The following is a 20672-nucleotide window of genomic DNA, read 5'->3' as shown; positions in this document are numbered from 1 at the left end:
AAGTTTAATATATAGTATGTCAGGGTGAAAAAATGTTATGGTTCTCGGGACTTCTATGCAATATTATTCAGTTCACTTGCAATAAGCCAGTTTGTATAATATATAACCTCAGCCATGCTGGGAAACTTCTGCTATCAAATTACAAAGCTGTTGATAAATATGATAATAGCAAAACGTAATTTTGGATGAAAGCTCACTGCTTTTCTTTTTCTTTTTCTTTTTCTTTGCCTGATACAAAATTACAAGTGGAAACCTACAGCCTAGTATTGGGGGGAAAAGATGAAGAAAAAAACAAAGGGTAATAAAACAATATCAATTCCAGCATATTTTACCGGAAAATAAAAAAAGAAAAACCTATTCGAAAATTTACAAGGTAAAGAACCTGAAAGATATTAGATACTGATGGATACTTTAGCCACAAGAGATACGTTATTACTTGTTAGCTTGGCAGCAGGTGTGGTTCGTGCTTGTTTAAATTTCCGAAACTGATTACTTGCTCATCCCCAAAGCTTGCTTGATTTGCATAAGATGCGTCCGAAGGCTACTTTCCTCAACCTGGTTTTGGCATAATCAATCAGAAACTAACATCAGGGTGATGCAGCAATGAGTTCGACTCTATTTATGCATCAATTGGAAAATAAATTCAAAGACATTGTCCGGCTTTATTAGACTGATCAAGTGCGTGATCAAAGGGATGCCCCGTCATTATAAACATATATTACAATATCTCCAAACATAAATGAAAATGAAATATTCGGCTTTCCCTAAGTACCCTCTCAAAAACTAATCATATGTCAAATTGGAAACCTTATCAGCTACCTCACAGTATATGTTCCTGAAATGAAAAGGTCTTTGTCCTAAATTTTATCAGATAAATAGATGAAATGCGGCTCAGTGGAACAAAGGGGAAAACGAGTAGAACATCATGTGGTCATGATGTAAGGAACAAAGGAGTGCAATGTATAAAGATAATAAAGGCATACAGACTGTAGTTGTACTTATATATTGAGCCGGTCTGAATACAGACAGGGTAAGTTGGATAAAGTTAAAAGCTTGATTACACTGAGTCCCTCATGTTGGGACAATGTGTAATTTTGGTCTTCCAAGTTAATTTTCACAAATTAAATCCTCTACTTTTGAAACGGTTTAATGTCTATGCACAGATAGTGTAAAACAATTTTACATTATCATCCAATCACAAATCATCGTTTGAATTATTTTAAGATAATTATTTTAAAAGTCAACAAACTTACCTTACATGGTGCGTTGTAATAGGATTAACTATATAAAACTTTTTACATTATCAGTATACAATTTTTTTTTTCTCTTTTTAAAATTATGCAAACTTGGTCTCCTTGCAAAATTTTCAAATTATTATTGTAGGGGTTTATGTTAGATTTGGAATATGAAATAATTGTACAAGTTCAGAAGTAAAAAAGATTAGTGAAAATTTGATAACATTTTTTAAGATGTAGATTATGGTTTAAGAGAAGAGAAATTTTGAGATTTTTTTTTGGGTAGAATTTGATGTTTTAGTTGGTTACTTTTGGGCAAATGACAGTTCAATTGATTCAATTTGTGAAGAATTTTGCTTAAATTTAAAAACAGGAACTTAATTGGCTCAAAAAAAACTTGAGGCGATCAAATGCTTACAATCCAAACTATAGGGACCAAAAATTTAATTAAACTAGGAGCAAACTTGTTAAAACTCATCATAATTTAAGAAACAAAGACAAACAATATGAGTACCAATGATAGAAAAATAAGGTGAGGGAAAGGAGAGATAGACTCCAGCCAGCCACCAAATCCCTAAAACAGCTAAACACTTTCAAAAGGTATCTTCATCAAACCCATGATGCTAATTTACATATTATCAACATTTTGGGGCATGTTTACATTTTGTAAAGAATGAGGTACGTAGTGTAGCTCAAGAGGAAGAAAACTCCATAATCTGAAATTTGACTGTCCTTAAAATATGCTTCTGACTCGATCAAAGAAAGACAGACCAGAAAGAAAGATACTAATTAAAAACTTCGTACCCCATTGCCCGGAGGCTCTTCGCTATGCGAAGGTATGGGGGAGGGATATTGTACGCAGCCTTACCCTTACATATGCAAAGAGGCTGTTTCCGGATTCGAACCCATGACCAACAAGTCACCAAGGCACAACTTTACCGCTGCACCAGGGCTCGCCCTCAGAAAGAAAGATACTAATTAATATATCAAAAAATTAGCATAGTAAGGAAATCAGAAATGACACTAGTTTACAATTAAACTAGGATCTTGATGATCTAGATCTACAGTACATTATTTTGATTCTTTAATCCATTATGACTTAAAATTTGAATCCCTACATTGTGTAATACAAATCAAATCAGGTTTCAATGATTTAATGCGCACTCTGATAACTGATACATAAAAATTACATTTATTTCCTACTAATTTATGGCTTTATGCAATATATGTTGAAATATAAACTTGATTTGGGCCTAAATTAATTATTTGGTTCCTTGGACTTAGTTATTTTGGGCTTAAGTAATTATGGGTCATGTTTCTAAAGAATTCTTGTAGTGTTTGGAGTGTCTAGATATTTCTTATGGTTTTAATATTCTCTAGAATACTCTTTGGATCTCTAAAGTTGAGAACTCTCTAGAATTAGTGTGTCTAGAGTTCTCCTTAGAGTAGTATAAATAGAGATGTAATCCTACACATTTGTATCAAGCAAAAATACAAAGTTCTCTCCTCCATAAAGAATTCTCCTTTCTATCAAGTTTCTATTCAAAGTCTCCAATATTCCTAAACACTTTTCCTAAACATAAAAAGCCTTATTTCCAACAAAGTGGTATCAGAGCTTCAAGATCCTCAAAAGATGGCGAATGGAGGTTTTCCTTTCCAAATGCCGATGCTCACAAAGAACAACTATGATAATTGGAGTATCAAGGAGCTCAAGATGTGTAGGATATCGTAGAGAATGGCTTCGAGGAGCAAGATGAAGCCTTGCTAAGCCAAGGTGTAAAGGAGACGTTGAAGGAGTCAAGAAAGAGAGACAAGAAAGCTCTCTTTCTCATTTATCAATCGGTGGATGAAGATACATTTGAGAAGATATCCAACGCAACGACAGCCAAAGAAGCATGGGATAAGCTTCAAACTTGCAACAAAGGAGTTGAGCAGGTAAAAAAGATTCGTCTTCAAATTCTTAGAGGTGACTTTGAGCGTTTGTTTATGGAGGAGTCCGAGTCAATTTCTGATTATTTTTCTCGAGTATTGGCCGTAGTCAATCAACTTAAAAGAAATGGTGAAGATGTTGATGAGGTGAAGGTCATGGAAAAAATACTTCGAACTTTAAATCCAAGTTTTGACTTCATTGTTACCAACATTGAAGAAAACAAGGATTTAAAGACCATGACTATTGAGCAACTCATAGGTTCCTTACAAGCATACGAAGAAAAACAAAAGAGAAAAATTAAACAAAAGGAGGCTACGGAGCAACTACTACAACTCAACGTAAAGGAAGCAAACTATGCAAATTACAAGAGCCAAAGAGGACGAGGTCGCGGCCAAGATCGTGGACGTGGACGAGGACATGGAGGAGAAGGAAAAGGTGGTTACAACAACCACTCCAACAAATTCAACAATGGAGAAAGAAGTTGGAATCCACAAGTAACAAGAGGTCGTGGAAGAGGAAATTCATGGTCGAGGTATGACAAATCACAAATCAAGTGTTTCAATTGCAACAAGATTGGTCACTATGCATCCGAGTGTAGATTCTCGAAGAAGGTTGAAGAGAAAGCTAACTTTGTAGAAGAAAAAGGCGGAGAAGAAGAAACTTTGCTACTCGCGTGCCAAAACAAATTTGAAGAGAAAAGAAACAAGTGGTACCTCGACACCGGCGCAAGCAACCACATGTGCGGCGATAAAAGCATGTTCGTGGAGATCAATGAAGCGGAAACCGGCGATGTCTCATTTGGAGACGACTCAAAGATACCAGTCAAAGGCAAAGGTAAAATTCTCATACGTTTGAAGAATGGGAGTCATCAATTCATATCCAATGTCTACTATGTGCCTAACATGAATAATATTTTGAGCTTGGGACAATTATTAGAGAAAGGCTATGACATCCATTTGAAAGAACATAGTCTTTTCTTAAGAGATTGTAGACATAACTTGATTGCTAAGGTGCCTATGTCAAAGAATAGAATGTTCCTCTTGAACATTCAAAATGATGTGGCAAAGTGTCTCAAGGCTTGCTATACCGACTCTTCGTGGCTATCTATGGTTCGGGCACCTCAACTTCGACGGTCTAGAACGTTTAGCGAAGAAGGAGATGGTGAGAGGCTTGCCTAGCATCAACCACCCAGACCAACTTTGCGAAGGATGTCTAATTGGGAAGCAATTTCGTAAAAGTTTTCCAAAGGAATCAACAACAAGAGCAACAAAGCCGCTAGAGCTCATACACACCGATGTCTGTGGACCAATCAAACCCAATTCATTTGGTAAGAATAAGTACTTTCTCCTCTTTATTGATGATTATTCCAGAAAAACCTGGGTTTATTTCTTGAAGGAGAAATCAGAAGTGTTTGAAAACTTTAAGAAGTTCAAAGCCCTCGTGGAGAAAGAAAGTGGTCTTTCCATCAAGGCCATGAGATCTGATCGAGGAGGAGAGCTCACTTCAAATAAGTTCAACAAATATTGTGAAGACCATGGAATCCGTCGCCCACTGACAGTGCCAAGATCGCCACAACAAAATGGAGTAGCAGAGAGAAAGAACCGGACCATACTTAACATGGTGCGAAGCATGCTCAAGAGCAAGAAGATGCCGAAGGAGTTTTGGGCTGAAGCAGTGGCATGTGCAGTTTACCTAACAAACCGTTCCCCAACAAGAAGCGTGCATGAGAAGACACCACAAGAAGCATGGAGTGGAAGGAAGCCCGGGATCTCTCACCTCAAAGTGTTTGGAAGCATTGCCTATACCCATGTTCCAGACGAAAAGAGGACAAAGCTCGATGATAAAAGCGAGAAGTACGTGTTTGTGGGTTACGACTCAAGATCCAAGGGGTACAAGCTCTATAATCCAAATAGTAGAAAGATCGTCATAAGTCGCGACGTGGAGTTCGACGAAGAAGATTGTTGGGATTGGAGTGTTCAAGAAGATAAGTATGATTTTCTTCCTTATTTTGAAGAAGATGATGAAATTGAACAACCAATCATAGAGGAACATATTACATCACCGACACCAAGGCTAGATGAAACAAGTTCAAGTGAGAGGACACCGCGACTAAGGAGCATTGAAGAGATTTATGAGGTAACCAAAAACCTAAACGACATTAACCTCTTTTGTCTTTTTGGTGATTGTGAGCCTCTAAGTTATCAAGAAGCGACGGAAAACATAAAGTGGAAAGACGCCATGGACAAAGAAATCAAGTCAATCACGAAGAATGATACGTGGGAACTTACTACACTTCCACGAGGACACAAAGCAATTGGAGTAAGATGGGTGTACAAGGCAAAGAAGAATGCTAAAGGAGAAGTGGAGAGATACAAAGCAAGATTGGTGGCTAAAGGCTATAGTCAAAGACAAGGAATTGACTATGATGAGGTATTTGCTCCTGTTGCTCGTCTTGAAACTATTAGACTGATCATTTCTTTGGCAGCCCAAAATAAATGGAAGATCTATCAAATGGATGTGAAGTCAGCTTTCTTGAATGGTTTTCTCGAAGAAGAAGTCTATATTGAGCTACCACTGGGCTATGAAGTAAAAGGGCAAGAAGAAAAAGTCTTGAAGTTGAAGAAGGCGTTGTACGGTCTCAAGCAAGCACCGAGAGCTTGGAATGTTCGAATCGACAAGTACTTTCAAGACAAGAACTTCATCAAGTGTCCATATGAGCATGCACTCTATATCAAAGCGCAAAGTGGAGATATTTTGATTGTGTGTTTGTATGTAGATGACTTGATCTTTACAGGGAACAATCCAAGCATGTTCGAAGAGTTCAAGAAAGATATGTCAAATGAATTTGAGATGACGGATATGGGGCTCATGGCATATTATCTCGGCATCGAAGTAAATCAAGAAGACAAAGGAATTTTCATCACCCAAGAAGGCTATGCCAAAGAAGTCCTTAAGAAGTTCAAGATGGAAGACGCCAATCCAGTTGGCACCCCGATGGAATGTGGCAGCAAGTTGAGCAAGCATGAAAAAGGAGAGAATGTGGATCCAACTCTTTACAAAAGTTTGGTTGGAAGTTTACGTTACTTGACATGTACAAGGCCGGATATTCTCTATGCTGTAGGAGTAGTAAGTCACTACATGGAAGCTCCAACCACAACTCACTTCAAGGCGGCAAAGAGAATCCTTCGATACATCAAAGGTACAACAAACTTTGACTTGCACTATTACTCTTCTGACAATTATAACATTGTTGGCTATAGTGATAGCGATTGGAGTGGAGACTTGGATGATAGAAAGAACACTACTGGTTTTGTGTTCTTTATGGGAGATACTGCTTTCACTTGGATGTCAAAGAAGCAACCAATAGTCACACTATCAACTTGTGAAGCCGAGTATGTCGCTGCCACATCATGCGTTTGTCATGCAATTTGGCTAAGGAACTTGTTGAAAGAGAGAAAAATGCCACAAGAAGAACCTATGGAAATATGTGTTGACAATAAATCAGCACTCGCTTTGGCAAAGAATCCAGTCTTTCATGAAAGAAGTAAGCACATTGACACCCGTTACCACTTCATAAGAGAATGCATTGAGAAGAAGGAGGTAAAGTTGAAGTATGTGATGTCTCAAGATCAAGCTGCCGACATTTTCACAAAGCCACTCAAGTTGGAAACTTTCGTGAAGCTAAGGAGTATGCTTGGAGTCACAAATCAAGTTTAAGGGGGGATGTTGAAATATAAACTTGATTTGGGCCTAAATTAATTATTTGGTTCCTTGGACTTAGTTATTTTGGGCTTAAGTAATTATGGGTCATGTTTCTAGAGAATTCTTGTAGTGTTTGGAGTGTCTAGATATTTCTTATGGTTTTAATATTCTCTAGAATACTCTTTGGATCTCTAGAGTTGAGAACTCTCTAGAATTAGTGTGTCTAGAGTTCTCCTTAGAGTAGTATAAATAGAGATGTAATCCTACACATTTGTATCAAGCAAAAATACAAAGTTCTCTCCTCCATAAAGAATTCTCCTTCCTATCAAGTTTCTATTCAAAGTCTCCAATATTCCTAAACACTTTTCCTAAACATAAAAAGCCTTATTTCCAACAATATAAGCTCGAGATATTTGCAGTATATAATTCATGTTCTATAAAACATATATCATGACTTTCACCTGCATAGCTGCTACTGAAGCCAGTAGCACTTCACATTCATCAAGCATGGTCTTTTCCTGCACTGCTATGACAGCAACTTCAGAAATTAAATAGTTCATGCCCTCAACCTAGCACAGACAAATATGACATGGTGTCAGAACCAAGGATAGATCGTGTGATCTGATGATAATTTTGAGCCCTTTACCAATGAATTCAAACTTTTAATTTTACAAAATATGAGATCAAAGGAAGAAAAAGTTGAATATGCAAGTTGCAAACAGTGAAAATAACAGAGCAATGATAGATACGTCCAAGGCAATGATGCAAATTATTGAAAAACTTAATTTTCTATATTTATACCCGTCACTGTTAATATAAATCCTGTAGAAAACAGTCAACTCACCTGTGAGAGCAAAGAGCAGATTGCAGATCCCATTGCTTGCATGACATCAACTGCTTGACAGATAGCAACCTTCAAATGCTCAATATCTGCCTGTAAAAGTGTAAAACATAGCAATGAAGTCATTGCCTTTTGAGTTATCAAAGAGAGGAAAAAAAAGACCTACCAGCAACACATACCATTGCTCCCCCAGTTACAGGAAGACGAAGAGTGCTGGCCTCCAAGTCTTCCACAGCCCCAGATACAGCATCAATATGATCTCTTTCGAGTACAGCCCAATCATCAAGGAAAGTAATCTGCTTCAGTCATTGCAAAAGGCCCACATTTAAAAATGCATCACTAAGTCTTGAAATTGGAAACAATTAAAGGAGAAAAATAGCACCACACACTAACGGCAAGCGAAATTTGAACCTCAACATTGTATGAGATTTCAGTATTTCACACAATACCATTTCAGATCACAAAGCTAACCCCTCCAAAATTATTTCAGATGTTCTATCCATACTCCTTCCAATACTCCAACTTAAACAAACAAAATCAAAAGCTTGCACAGTTCATAAAAATTTAAATTCATTTAAAAAATAAACTATAATATGAATAACCTATAATTAGAGAGTATAAGAATTTTTTTTAAAAAAAATATAATGGTGTTTCTCCTTCTGTGTAGATTTGCATCACTTATGTTTTCATTAAGCTGGAATATAATTACTATATTTCAGAAAAAAGAGAAACATTACTTGATCATTAAAAACAGAATTCAGCTTAAGTTCGAGCTTCAGCTGCTGAAGATTGATCCTCTTCCTAATAACAGACTCCCACAGGGACAAAGTAGTAATCCATACATTATATAGAGTTTTCTGCACCATTGAATAAGGTTTTTGTAAATACAATTTAGCCAAATTATTTGATATATTCCATCATATGTGAAGCAGAAGAACTACTTTAAAAAGATAACGCAGGTCATCAAAGATAGTCAGTATTACCTCCACAATTGCATTTTGGATATAGAGGACAGCCTCAGCTCTTGCATTGGCAAACCTCCATTGCAAGTATCTATTGTGGAGAAGACGTAATTTATGAGCATCTTCTATGTTGGCTGCACCCTTCTTCCCTTTTTTAAAATCAGCAATAAAGCGAAGCACTGAAATTGAATTGTTCGATTGAATGGATGAATTGGTTGGTCTAATTCGAGATGGACTAACCCCCCTAGAAGGAGGAGTTGATGGTCTTAACCTAGATGGACTGACACCTCTTGAACTAGAAGAGGATAGCACTGAGGTCCTACTAGGTGAGGGCAGTCGTGATCCTGGAGCTGACAAGGACTGAGATCTGACTCCCGCAAATGCAAGTCCTGCTTTATCCGTTGGCTTTGCAGTAACAGATTTGTGAGGTCTTAATTCTGGTGGCAAACAGTCATCAACTGATTTCACCTCACTTCCTATTCGGCCACTTCCAACAAGCGACAATAGCCTTACAGCATCACTAGATGCCCTTTGCAAGGGTTTACTGGATTCATCTGATATAGACAACGAAAATCTTCTCAGTGAAGAAGAAACACCAGTTCCCGAAACCGAAGTGTTTGACGTTCTGATATCAGCACAATCAACACTTCTGTTCAATACATTAGAAGATACCTTCCCACCTATTCTACTTGGCCACCGATGCTGATCTATTAACCGAGAAGACAAGCTGCTATCAACTGGTTTGGAATTCTCAGACTGATCAGAAGCATTCTTCCCTTTAAGGGGACTTCTCTTTCTCTCTAGCGTAGGCTTTCTTATGGTTGGAATTTCAGGCTGCTTGTGTGCCACATTTGAAGCCGGCCGCAGAGAGCGGTCGGAAGCACTAACAACCGGCTTCTCTTTCTTGCTAACAGGTATGGATATGGTATCTGACTGGAAAGAAACACTTAGGCTTCGCATTGTGGAAGGCCATAGACCGTCCGGCAAACGCCTTCTGGACGACAACTTCCCATCAACAGATACAGGCGTAGAAGGTCTTTGTGGCGTTGGGGAAGGAGGAGTTGAAGGCCTCTTCCTTTCTGTGGAGAGAGACCTCTTTGGAAACAAGTGGGAGGATGACGATGATGATGATGCAGGCGTTGTTCTTGTAAGATTTGGTGAAGGGCATCTACGAGGAGGAGCAGAAGGGCTAGCAGGAGGAGTAGGTGACTTATATCTAGAACTAATTTCCCTTGTTCTTGAGCGTCTTGTGGTGGTGATGGTGACTGCATTCTTTTCTGCCAGAACCGAGGGTGGTCTTACTCTTGGGGTCTCTGGAGCTTTGTTCTTCCCTGATTCACATACATCCATTCACCCTACCTAACACAGACCACATTGATTGAAAATTTCATCAAGCTAAACAGATTCAACGGAAATACCCACCAAATTATCTAGAAAGGAGATCCTTTTCCGTGCTGTAAATCTGCTGCCACAAAAGAAAAAGAAAAAGAGTTAAACGCGTCAAAAAAGGGAAAGTGAGGAAAATAAATAAATGCAAAAGGCGCACATCTTTATTGAGACTCAGATCTGCGGGAGAAGGAATTTTGCAATCACACCCAAGTGGGTGTGTTTTTATCATCAAATCATCAAATAAAATAAAAATAAAGCCCAAATCCAAGCAGATCAGGACGTGGCACCAACATTTGGGGTAATGGGTGAGAGAAACTCGCAGAAACTGCCTCGACGTGCAGCATTTAACATTAGACGTTGGTTATCGTTTAACTGCACAATAAAATTGCAGAGGAAGGAGGGGTTCCCTTGGAAATCGGGGATACTGGTAAGTGGACTAAGATAATGGATGGTGTAGGATAAGAGAGAGGAATTGCGTAAGGTAAGTAATGTACAAGCTACAAAAAAATTTCCCCTTTTGTTTCCCTCACGAGAGTACCATGGTCTGGTCTGGTCTTGTGTGTGTGCTGGCAAATGGGTTCACTCCACTTAAAAACGCACTATCCTCTTCACCACTTCAACAACCCCTTTTCATCAAATCTATTGCATAACTATTCTCCCCCAAAACAAACAAAACACTTGTTCACTGAAACCAATGTTGTACTTTTTCCTAATATGAACCACCCCGAATACTTGACATTATTATTTAGTAGTAATTAATTACCGTTGTGATTTTCCTTTCTAAATTACGTCTCTTGTTTTGTTTGTACGCTGTGCCCAATTATTATAATTTTCTTAATTTAATCGAAGGTAGGAGTCGCAGGTGGTAATGTTCTCGGGGAAATGGGTAAAGACATGCAGGTCCACGTGCAGGGACCATCATTGTCCATCCCTATATAACTAACTTGATTCCCAAATACTACAATTAAAATTAAAATTTGCTTGGTTAAAACCAAGCAAAACAGTTCACACCCATCTTTTCCTGCAACTGCAAGGATAAATAAACCGATCAATAAAAAATAAAAAATAATAAAAATAGTAATTCGCTTTTGACCATCCCGCATATTTTGCAGAACGAATATTGATGAAATACAAGAGAGAAAAAAAAAACTTTGGGGAAAAATGTAGAAAGAAACAAAGGCTTCCAAGAGGGATCCATGACAGATGTCTGGATGGACGGGCAAGTTCGTGTCTCTCTTACAGAATACACACGTTTAGTGTTTCATTGTTAATGTGATGAATCTAGCACAAACGGTACAACACAAACGCATGTAATCATATTCACCACACAAAATTGAAAAATAAAAACTTAACGATTGAGTAAAACAAGAAATTAACCAGAGCTAGAAGAAGCCAAAGTAATTTCCGCATAAAGTGACGGTAAACGAAGCGATCTAGACCGAAAGAATCAAACAGAGCAAAATCGGAATCCGGAAATTATCCGCAACAAAAAAATTTCTCTATTACGAGAAATATCGCGCATCTAACCGACTCTAAACACAAAACTTAAATGAAAGAGTGATTAAATTAATTAACCAGAGCCTTACGATTCTGCCGAAATCAAAGGAGGAAAACCGGTCACCAGAGGTGGAGGGAGGAGAGGAAGAACTGCCGGTCGCTGGAGAATAGTTTTCCGGCTAGGGGTGTTTTTATTATTTTGATGGAGAGGCAATGGCGATGAAAGAGGGAAAGAGTCTCGGGCTCGGTGATTTCGTACTGCACAAAAGTTTTCTTTAGAAAAAAACAATTAAAATGAGAAAATAACAAATTAAACGGAGATATGAGAAAACGGTTACAGTTAGGAATGGAGGGAGCAGTAGACCAAGTTGTTTTCGCGCCACCTACTTTTAATTAGTCTTTGTCTCTAAGGCTTAAGCAGTAATTATCCGTCCTAGTATTAATTATTGGGTCTTGTTAACAACTACCCTTACATTGGTTAAGAAATTAAAATAATAAAGGATTTATTTTGTATATCATATAAAAATATAAAAAAATCATAAATAATGTAATTTTATACATTTTAATATTTTTTTCATTTGAACTCCTTAATCAATGTTTTTAGAACATTGGTTAACATGTTTTAGTTTAGCTAACTTTTCATTTATTTTAACTTAAAATGTAACTATCTCATTAACGATTATATTTTATATTTGTTAAGTCTAATTGCGTCCAAGTCACATTAAACTACACCAAACAATTAAATCTATAAGATTTAATATTAATAAAGTATAAATTTTATGTATTAATCTTTGATGTTTAAGCTGCACGTTCATATTTATCTCTATGAGATACAAGCAAAAAAGCATGAACAAAAAGGCTATGGACAATAGACAAAGTATCAGTCACCAGACGATACTGCTTCTACGTCCAACCCAGAGAAGACAAGTGTTTTTGCACCTGGCTCACAATACAAAAGTAATGGAACAGTTGCTTAATCCTCAAGAACTAAAAACAATCAAAAGAAAGTAATGTCCACAGAGTAAGAACTTGTCATAGCGCACAAAAGGGAAGATTTAAATTGTCTTGTTTTGACATTCTTAATTCCTTTTGTCTTATGTTGTTAATGTTTCCTTTAATTCATACGATGAAAGTCAGTTCTGAGCACTAGGTGATACTAACAAACTATACTTATCTGAAGATATGCTGCAGAAAGTGTTTGTGACCCCCACACTCTCTCTCTGTGCATAGTAGCGGTCTCGTGTCAAGCGCCAAAGCTATTATTAGGCAACAACTAGTTGGGATCTCTTAACAGATTGAAACTCTAAAGTCTATATAAAGCTTGAAGGTGTTCGTATTAAGGTGGTCAAATAATAAGAAAAATATTCTGAAACAAAACGAACAAGTATTGTAACATTGTCAGTCCATTGAACAAAAGAAACTTGATCGAATTAAGTGAATCTTAGCTTTGCTAAGTTAGCGAGTTTCATTGTATTTAAGTTTACTGTGTAAACACTCTTTGAGTGATTAGAATACATTTTCTATAAAACATACTTGGGTATTAATCTCAGAGGAGTGGCTTAGTGACAAAGAATAATTGGGTGTTAATCTCAGGGGGAGATTAAGTGTAGTGCCAGGAGTGGCCTAAAGAGTACTTGTTGTAGCCTGAAGTGGCGTAAAGAATGCGTGGTTGTAATCAAAGAATTCATTAGTGGAACCCTTCAAGGTTTAATGGAGAACTAGACGTAGCCCAAGAGTTGGGGTGAACCAGAATAAAATCTGTGTTTTCTTTAATGCTTCTATGTAATTAGTTCTTTTCTAAGTTAATCCTACACTACTATATCCAAGTTTTGTGAACTGTTTTTCTAAGCACAAAGTGATATTTGTTTGAGAAAAGCCTTTAAAAGTTTACAAAAGACTAGGTTTTATCTATCATACTATTCAACCTCTTTTCAATTGTGTTTCGACTACTTCAGTTGATATCAAAGCTTAGCCTCTAGTTTGAGCTCTTGATAGAGTATAGGAAAGAAAACTCCTTAAACGATGGAAGAAGGATTTGATGTGGACAAGCCTCCTAAGTTGGATCAAGTGGCCTCAGAATAATTAAGAAGGGGGGGTTGAATTAATTTTTACCGACCTTTACTAATTAAAATTTACCTTTCTTAGGCTTTTACTATGTTGTTAAGAAAGTACATAACAAAAATATAAAATTAACCAAAAGTAAAAGCGGTAATTAAAGTGCACAGTGGAAATTAAAAGAGTAGGGAAGAAGAAAACAAACACAAGAGTTTTATACTGGTTCGACAACAACCCGTGCCTACATCCAGTCCCCAAGCGACCTGCGGTCCTTTAGATTTCTTTTCAACCTTGTAAAAATCCTTTTACAAGAAAAGATCCACAAGGGATGTACCTTCCCTTGTTCTCTTAGAACAACCTAGTGGATGTACCCTCCACTAGAACTGATCCACAAGAGATGTATCCTCTCTTATTCTCAGTCACAATAACCCAAGTAGATGTACCCTCTACTTGTACCACAAAGGATGTACCCTCCAATGTGTTAAGACAAAGTTCTCAGGCGGTTAGTCCTTTGAAACTTTGTGAATGGGGAAACTGATATGAACCCTCATGGCACAAGGGCTGACTTAGGATCGTCTAGGATTAAACCTTGATGGAAAATGCGGAAATTGATTAAGGAAAGGATGAAGAATAAGGTGGTTAATTTCGTGGGTCTTAATAAGGTGGTTCTTGGCATAAAATGGAATAATGAGATGAGAAAATGTAGGTTAAGTGGTGGCTGGACAGAAATATAGAAATGGCAAAAACTCAAGATACAAGGCTCCAAATGAGGTGATTCCAAAACGAGGTGAAAGGTCTCATCTTGAAATTCAATTTAGGCTCAAGAATCACTTAATTTGAGTGCGTAAAACGTGAGTTATGGCCATGAGATAATTCTGGGCATAAGTGGATTTTCTGGAATTGTGGTTTGAAAGAACAAGGTTGAAAATGAAAGGAAGGAAATAATCACTCTTTCCGGCGAGGGCAACACACAAAGGTTGTGAAAGTCCTTTGATACAGTCAGGGTGTTCTTGAATCACTCAAGAATTTAGGAGAATCACTCTCACTAAGATAAAAGAGATAAACTCTAATTTTCTGAATAAAACTCAACTTGTGTTTATTGATAAAATGATTCACCTTATATAGAAGCTTTACAACAAATTTTAGTAATGACCCACTAACCTAGAATTAAAATAACTTAATGCCATTAAACAAGGGAATTAAAAAAAAACTTAATGGCTGAGTGTAACTGAAATTGTGGCAACCAAAAGTCACCCCCAACAGCCAACAAGTCAGCCACCATTTGGTCTCCCAAAAGGCTGATGCCTAGGTTGCCAATTGGGCCCTTATTACAACTTTAACTAAACCTACTAAAGCCCTTTTAGTTGATTAACCCAAAACATATTTTTGGTCAGCCAACTTTACAAGGATTGGGCTATTATTTAGACAAACTAAACACTCTAAAATTGAGACAAAGTGGTGCCATTTAGTCCTCCTCCATTTGGGCCATGATACAACTCACAACCTTGGACTTTTCTCCTTGAAACTTGGGCTTGTATTCAAATAGTATGGACAACACTTGTTGAAGAGCTTCCTTGGCTTTCCTTGCTCTAGCCCTTGTCATAGGCCCTCCAAGTCCTTCAAGTGGATCCTTGCCTTTGCTCTTGGTCATGTCTTCATCATTCTCTCCCTCTTGAGAAGGATTTGTCCTCAAATCGGATTCTCCATCTGCATCAAAAAGAGATAAATCAGAGACATTAAAGATGGAACTAACATTATACTCACCGAGCAGCTCAACTTTGTAAGCATTGTCATTGATTCTTTCAAGCACTAGAAATGGTCCATCTCCCCTTGGTTGAAGCTTTGATTTCCTTTGTTCCGGAAACCTTTCTTTTCTCATGTGCATCCAAACCCAATCTCCGGGTTCGAAGACAACCTTCTTTCTCCCTTTGTTGGCTTGTTTAGCATAGCTTTTATTTTTCCTCTCAATTTGATCTTTGACTCTCTCATGAAGCTTCTTCACATAGTCCGCCTTTGCTTGACCTTCTTTATGCTTAAAAACAGAAACATTAGGCATAGGCAAAAGATCAAGAGGAGTTAGTGGGTTAAAACCATAAACAACTTCAAAAGGAGAACAATTAGTGGTGCTATGAACAACTTTATTGTAAGCAAATTCAACATGGGGTAAACAAGCTTCCCAAGTTTATAAGTTCTTCCTCAAAACTGTCCTAAGCAAAGTTCCCAAAGTCCTATTAACAACTTCCGTTTGCCCATCGGTTTGTGGGTGACAAGTGGTTGAAAATAAAAATTTAGTGCCCAACTTGCTCCACAAAGTCCTCCAAAAATGACTTAGGAACTTAGAGTCCCTATCACTAACAATGCTCCTTGGCAAACCATGGAGTCTCACAATCTCCTTGAAAAACAAATAAGCCACATGGGAAGCATCATCAACTTTTTTACATGGAATAAAATGAGCCATTTTAGAAAACCTATCAACAACCACAAAAATGGAATCTCTATCATTGCTTGTTTTTGGCAGCCCCATAACAAAATCCATGGATAAATCAATCCAAGGATACTCCGGAATTGGCAATGGAGTATACAATCCATGAGGCTTTACCTTAGACTTTGCCTTTTTACATACAATGCAATGTTCACAAAATTTCTGCACATCCTTTTTCATATGAGGCTAATAAAAATGTTCTTGTAATGTTTCTAGAGTCTTTTGGACCCCAAAATGCCCCATTAAACCTCCTTCATGTGCTTCACAAACAAGCAAATTTCTAGTAGAACATTTAGGCACACACAATTTGTTTTCTTTGAAAAGAAAGCCTTCATGTCTAAAGAAACCATTTTCTGAAAACTTTTCATAATTTTTAAAAATTTCTCCAAAAGTTTCATCATTTTCATACATGCTTTTCAAACATTCAAGACCAATCAATTTTGTTTCAAGCATAGAAAGTAATGCATGACGCTGAGAAAGAGCATCAGCTACAATATTACCTTTTCCCTTTTTATGTTTGATAACATAAGGGAATTGCTTTAGGAATTCCACCCACTTCGCATGCCTTTTGTTAAGCTTGCCTTGCCCCTTGATATATTTGAGGGACTCATGGTCACTATGAATGACAAATTCCTTGGGATAAAGGTAGTGTTGCCATGTTTTCAAAGCCCGTACTAAGGCATACAACTCCTTATCATAAGTTGAATAGTTAAGGGTATGACCACTTAACTTTTCACTAAAATAAGAAATTGGATGGCCTTCTTGCATCAACACAACCCCAATCCCAACATTTGAAGCATCACACTCAATTTCAAAAGATTTTTGAAAGTTTGGCAACGCAAGTATGGGGGCATTAGTTAGCTTTTGCTTAAGAACATTGAAAGCTTCTTCTTGTTTCTCTCCCCATTTGAAACCAACATTTTTCTTGAGCACTTCATTGAGAGGTGCTGCCAATGTGCTAAAATCCTTCACAAATTGTCTATAAAAACTTGCTAAGCCATGAAAACTCCTCACCTCGGTCACGGACTTAGGTGTAGGCCATTCTTGAATAGCCCTAACCTTCTCCTCATCAACTTGCACTCCTTTTGAACTCACAACAAAACCAAGAAACACAACATGGTTAGTACAAAAGATGCATTTTTCAAGATTGGCATACAATTGTTCTTCTCTAAGCACAGTCAAGACAGATTTTAAATGATCAATATGCAAATCAAGTGAAGTGTTATAGATAAGAATATCATCAAAGTACACCACAACGAACTTTCCTATGAACTCTCTCAAGATATGGTTCATTAGTCTCATGAAAGTGCTAGGAGCGTTAGTTAGGCCAAAAGGCATAACCAACCATTCATACAAACCATATTTTGTTTTAAAAGCAGTTTTCCATTCATCCCCTTCTCTAATCCTAATTTGATTGTATCCATTTTTTAAATCGATTTTAGAGAAGTAACATGCACCATGCAATTCATCAAGCAAATCATCAAGCCTAGGTATAGGATGCCTATATTTAATGGTGATGTTATTAAGGGCTCTACAATCGGAACACATGCGCCATGTCCCATCCTTTTTAGGGACCAAAATCACTGGGACAACACAAGGACTCATACTATCTCTTACCCAACCTTTGCTAATGAGTTCATCCACTTGTCTTTGAATCTCTTTGGTTTCTTGTGGATTACTTCTATAGGCTGGCCTATTGGGCAAAGAAGCTCCCGGAATGAGATCAATTTGATGCTCAATTCCCCTCAAAGGTGGTAGTCCACTTGGCACATTTTGTGGAAACATGTCTTGAAAATCCTGCCAAAGAGTTTTAACACTAGAAGGCACTTCAAAATCATCAAAAGTGTTAGTGGTCAAAATCTGATTTTTGCAAAACAAGATATATAGTGACTGTTTAGCACGAAACAACCTCTTGACCTCACTTTTTGTGGCTAAATAACTCTCCCTCACTTCAAGTGTTTCACTCTTCTTTTGTTCACTCTTTTTCCTCTCAAGTGTTTCCCTCTTTTTCTCACTCTCAAGTGTTTTGCTCACTTTTTCTTTTTCTCTTTTCTCTTGAAGAAGTTTTTCTCTCATTTTCTTTTGATCCTCACACACTTCTTGTGGACTCAATGGCTTGAGCACAATCTTTTTGTCTTGGTGCATGAAAGAGATCTTGTTGGTGTAACCGTCATGATTGACTCTTTTATCAAATTGACATGGTCTCCCCAAAAGTAAGTGATTGGCCTCCATAGGAACAACATCACAAAGTACCTTATCATTGTATTTCCCAATGGAAACGTCCACTTCCACTTGCTGCCTCACTTGCACCTCCCCATCCTTACTAAGCCATTGAAGTTTGTATGGCCTAGGATGTGGTTTGGTAGCTAAATTTAGCTTTGACACTAATCTAGAACTAGCCACATTGGTGCAACTACCTCCATCAATGATCACCATGCACACCTTGCCATTGATTAAACATTTAGTGTGAAAGATGTTTTCTCTTTGGCTCTCCTCCTCATGCTTCAATTGACCACCAAGTAACCGCCTAATCATCAAAAAATCTCCCTCCGGAGTCTCCTCTTCCTCTACGTACTCACTCTCCTCTTCCTCTTCAACATCAGATTCACTTATATCCACTTATATATTCTCCATCTCTAAGAACCATGGACCTTTTGTTAGGGCACTCATAAGCATAGTGTCCTAGGCCTTGGCACTTGAAACACTTCACATCTCTACTCCTTTTAGAGGGTTCCTCTGGGGACTTTGAGCGAGTTTTTGATGGGATAGGTGTGGAACTACTAGAAGTAGCAGCCCCATCTTTCTTACCTTTGTCTTTCCAACTAGAAGAACCAAAGTTGGTAAAACTCCTCTTAGCCACTCCCTTCCTTTTTAATTGTTGATCTACTTGGATTTCTTTGTGAAGCAAACCATCCATTTCAACAAACTCCTGCAGCTCAACAATATCACGGATATCATTATTCAAACCATTAAGAAATCGAGCCATAGTTACCTCCTCATCTTCTTCAATCTTTGCTTGAATCATGAGCACATCCATTTCCTTGAAATACTCCTTAACCCCCTTGTTGCCTTGGGTTAGTTTTTGGAGCTTGAATTTCAAGTCCCTTGAGTAACTAGCCGGCACATACCGCTTCCTCATGATCTTTTTCATCTCCGTCCATGTATCAACCATTGGCTCTTCATTTCTTGCTCTCTCCTTTTGTAGCTTGTTCCACCACACAAGAGCATAGTCGGAAAACTCCGTGGCGGCAAGCTTCACCTTTTGGTCCTCCTCATAGTTGTTGCATGAGAAAACATGCTCTATTTTCATCTCCCACTCCAAGTAGGCCTCCGGATCATTCTTTCCTTTAAATGGAGGAATGTTGAGTTTAATACCATCAATTCGGTTTTGTCTAGGAACACCATCATTCCCTCTTCTCCTCCTTTCTTCTTCATTATGATCTCTATTCTCCATTTGATCCAACCTCTCATGGAGCGCATCATCTCGTTGTTTCATTAACCTCTCCAAATGTTGCATCAAAGCTTGCATTTGGAATTGCGAAAGCCCCACTCCATCATTAGGATTAGTACCTGACATCTCAAACAAACAAATCAAACGTAACAAGACAATTATAGTTGTTGTTTGAATACCTCACCCACTCAAGTGTATCACACAATTATGGCTTTTCTCTAATGAAACACTCTTGCCTTTTACCACTCTAATTCCCCTTGAGTTCTTAGGCAATTCAAGAGATTATGGCCACAACAAAGAACAATTCACCAATATGTGTAAGGTAAGGCTAGAGAGACAAGGAAAAGGTTAACCAAGAAAAAGGCTAACAATGTTTTTAGGCACAAATGAAGGAAATAAAATTCAGAATTTAGGAATTCAAGTAACAATCCTTCATGCAACCAATATATTACCTTAAAGAGAATTTTTTTTTTAAAGTTCTTCAAGCATGAACCATTCAGCCTAATTTTATTTTTTTTAATTTTGCTTATACGAAATTCTACTTCTTCTTTTTTTATAACAAAGAGATCAAAAGGCTTAACTTTTGCAATGGTTCAGCCTAAAAAATATATATATGAATAAGAAGGTAATATAAATGGCAAAGAGGATAAAGAAGGATGTTACCCAATATTTCCAGCAAAGGAAGTGTTGATCCTAGAACCGGAGCTCTGATTACCAAATGATATGAACCCTCATGGCACAAGGGCTGACTTAGGATCGTCTAGGATTAAACCTTGATGGAAAATGCGGAAATTGATTAAGGAAAGGATGAAGAATAAGGTGGTTAATTTCGTGGGTCTTACTAAGGTGGTTCTTGGCACAAAATGGAATAATGAGATGAGAAAACGTAGGTTAAGTGGTGGCTGGACAGAAATATAGAAATGGCAAAAACTCAAGATACAGGGCTCCAAATGAGGTGATTCCAAAACGAGGTGAAAGGTCTCGTCTTGAAATTCAATTTAGGCTCAAGAATCACTTAATTTGAGTGCGTAAAACGTGAGTTATGGCCACGAGATAATTCTGGGCAGAAGTGGATTTTCTGGAATTGTGGTTTGAAAGAACAAGGTTGAAGATGAAAGGAATGAAAGA

At 37.6% G+C, this 20672-nt stretch overlaps 1 protein-coding gene across 8 annotated transcripts; it reads right to left on the bottom strand.

The window, feature by feature from the left end:
* Positions 1-74: 74 nt before the first annotated feature.
* Positions 75-11830, bottom strand: LOC114416765 (AUGMIN subunit 8-like). 8 transcript variants are annotated; one of them, XM_028381763.1, is made up of 7 exons: positions 11646-11830; positions 8692-10135; positions 8446-8565; positions 7888-8004; positions 7712-7801; positions 7329-7436; positions 75-555 (listed from the first exon to the last, which is right to left on the bottom strand). In XM_028381763.1, the coding sequence occupies exons 2-7, from the start codon at positions 10018-10020 to the stop codon at positions 490-492; spliced, it is 1830 nt and encodes a 609-aa protein (XP_028237564.1). In that variant the 5' UTR covers positions 10021-10135; positions 11646-11830; the 3' UTR covers positions 75-489. The 8 variants fall into 8 exon arrangements, 7 of the variants coding, with proteins under 7 accessions (XP_028237564.1, XP_028237563.1, XP_028237562.1 ...); XM_028381762.1 differs by having other exon boundaries at positions 8692-10132; XM_028381761.1 differs by lacking the exon at positions 11646-11830 and adding an exon at positions 10217-10749.
* Between the last annotated feature and the right edge of the window lie 8842 nt (positions 11831-20672).

Source organism: Glycine soja, chromosome 6 (genome assembly GCF_004193775.1).
Source record: "Glycine soja cultivar W05 chromosome 6, ASM419377v2, whole genome shotgun sequence".
NCBI lineage: Eukaryota > Viridiplantae > Streptophyta > Magnoliopsida > Fabales > Fabaceae > Glycine > Glycine soja.
The sequence above is the reverse complement of the archived record's forward strand: the minus strand, read 5'-3'. Positions and strand labels throughout refer to the sequence as shown.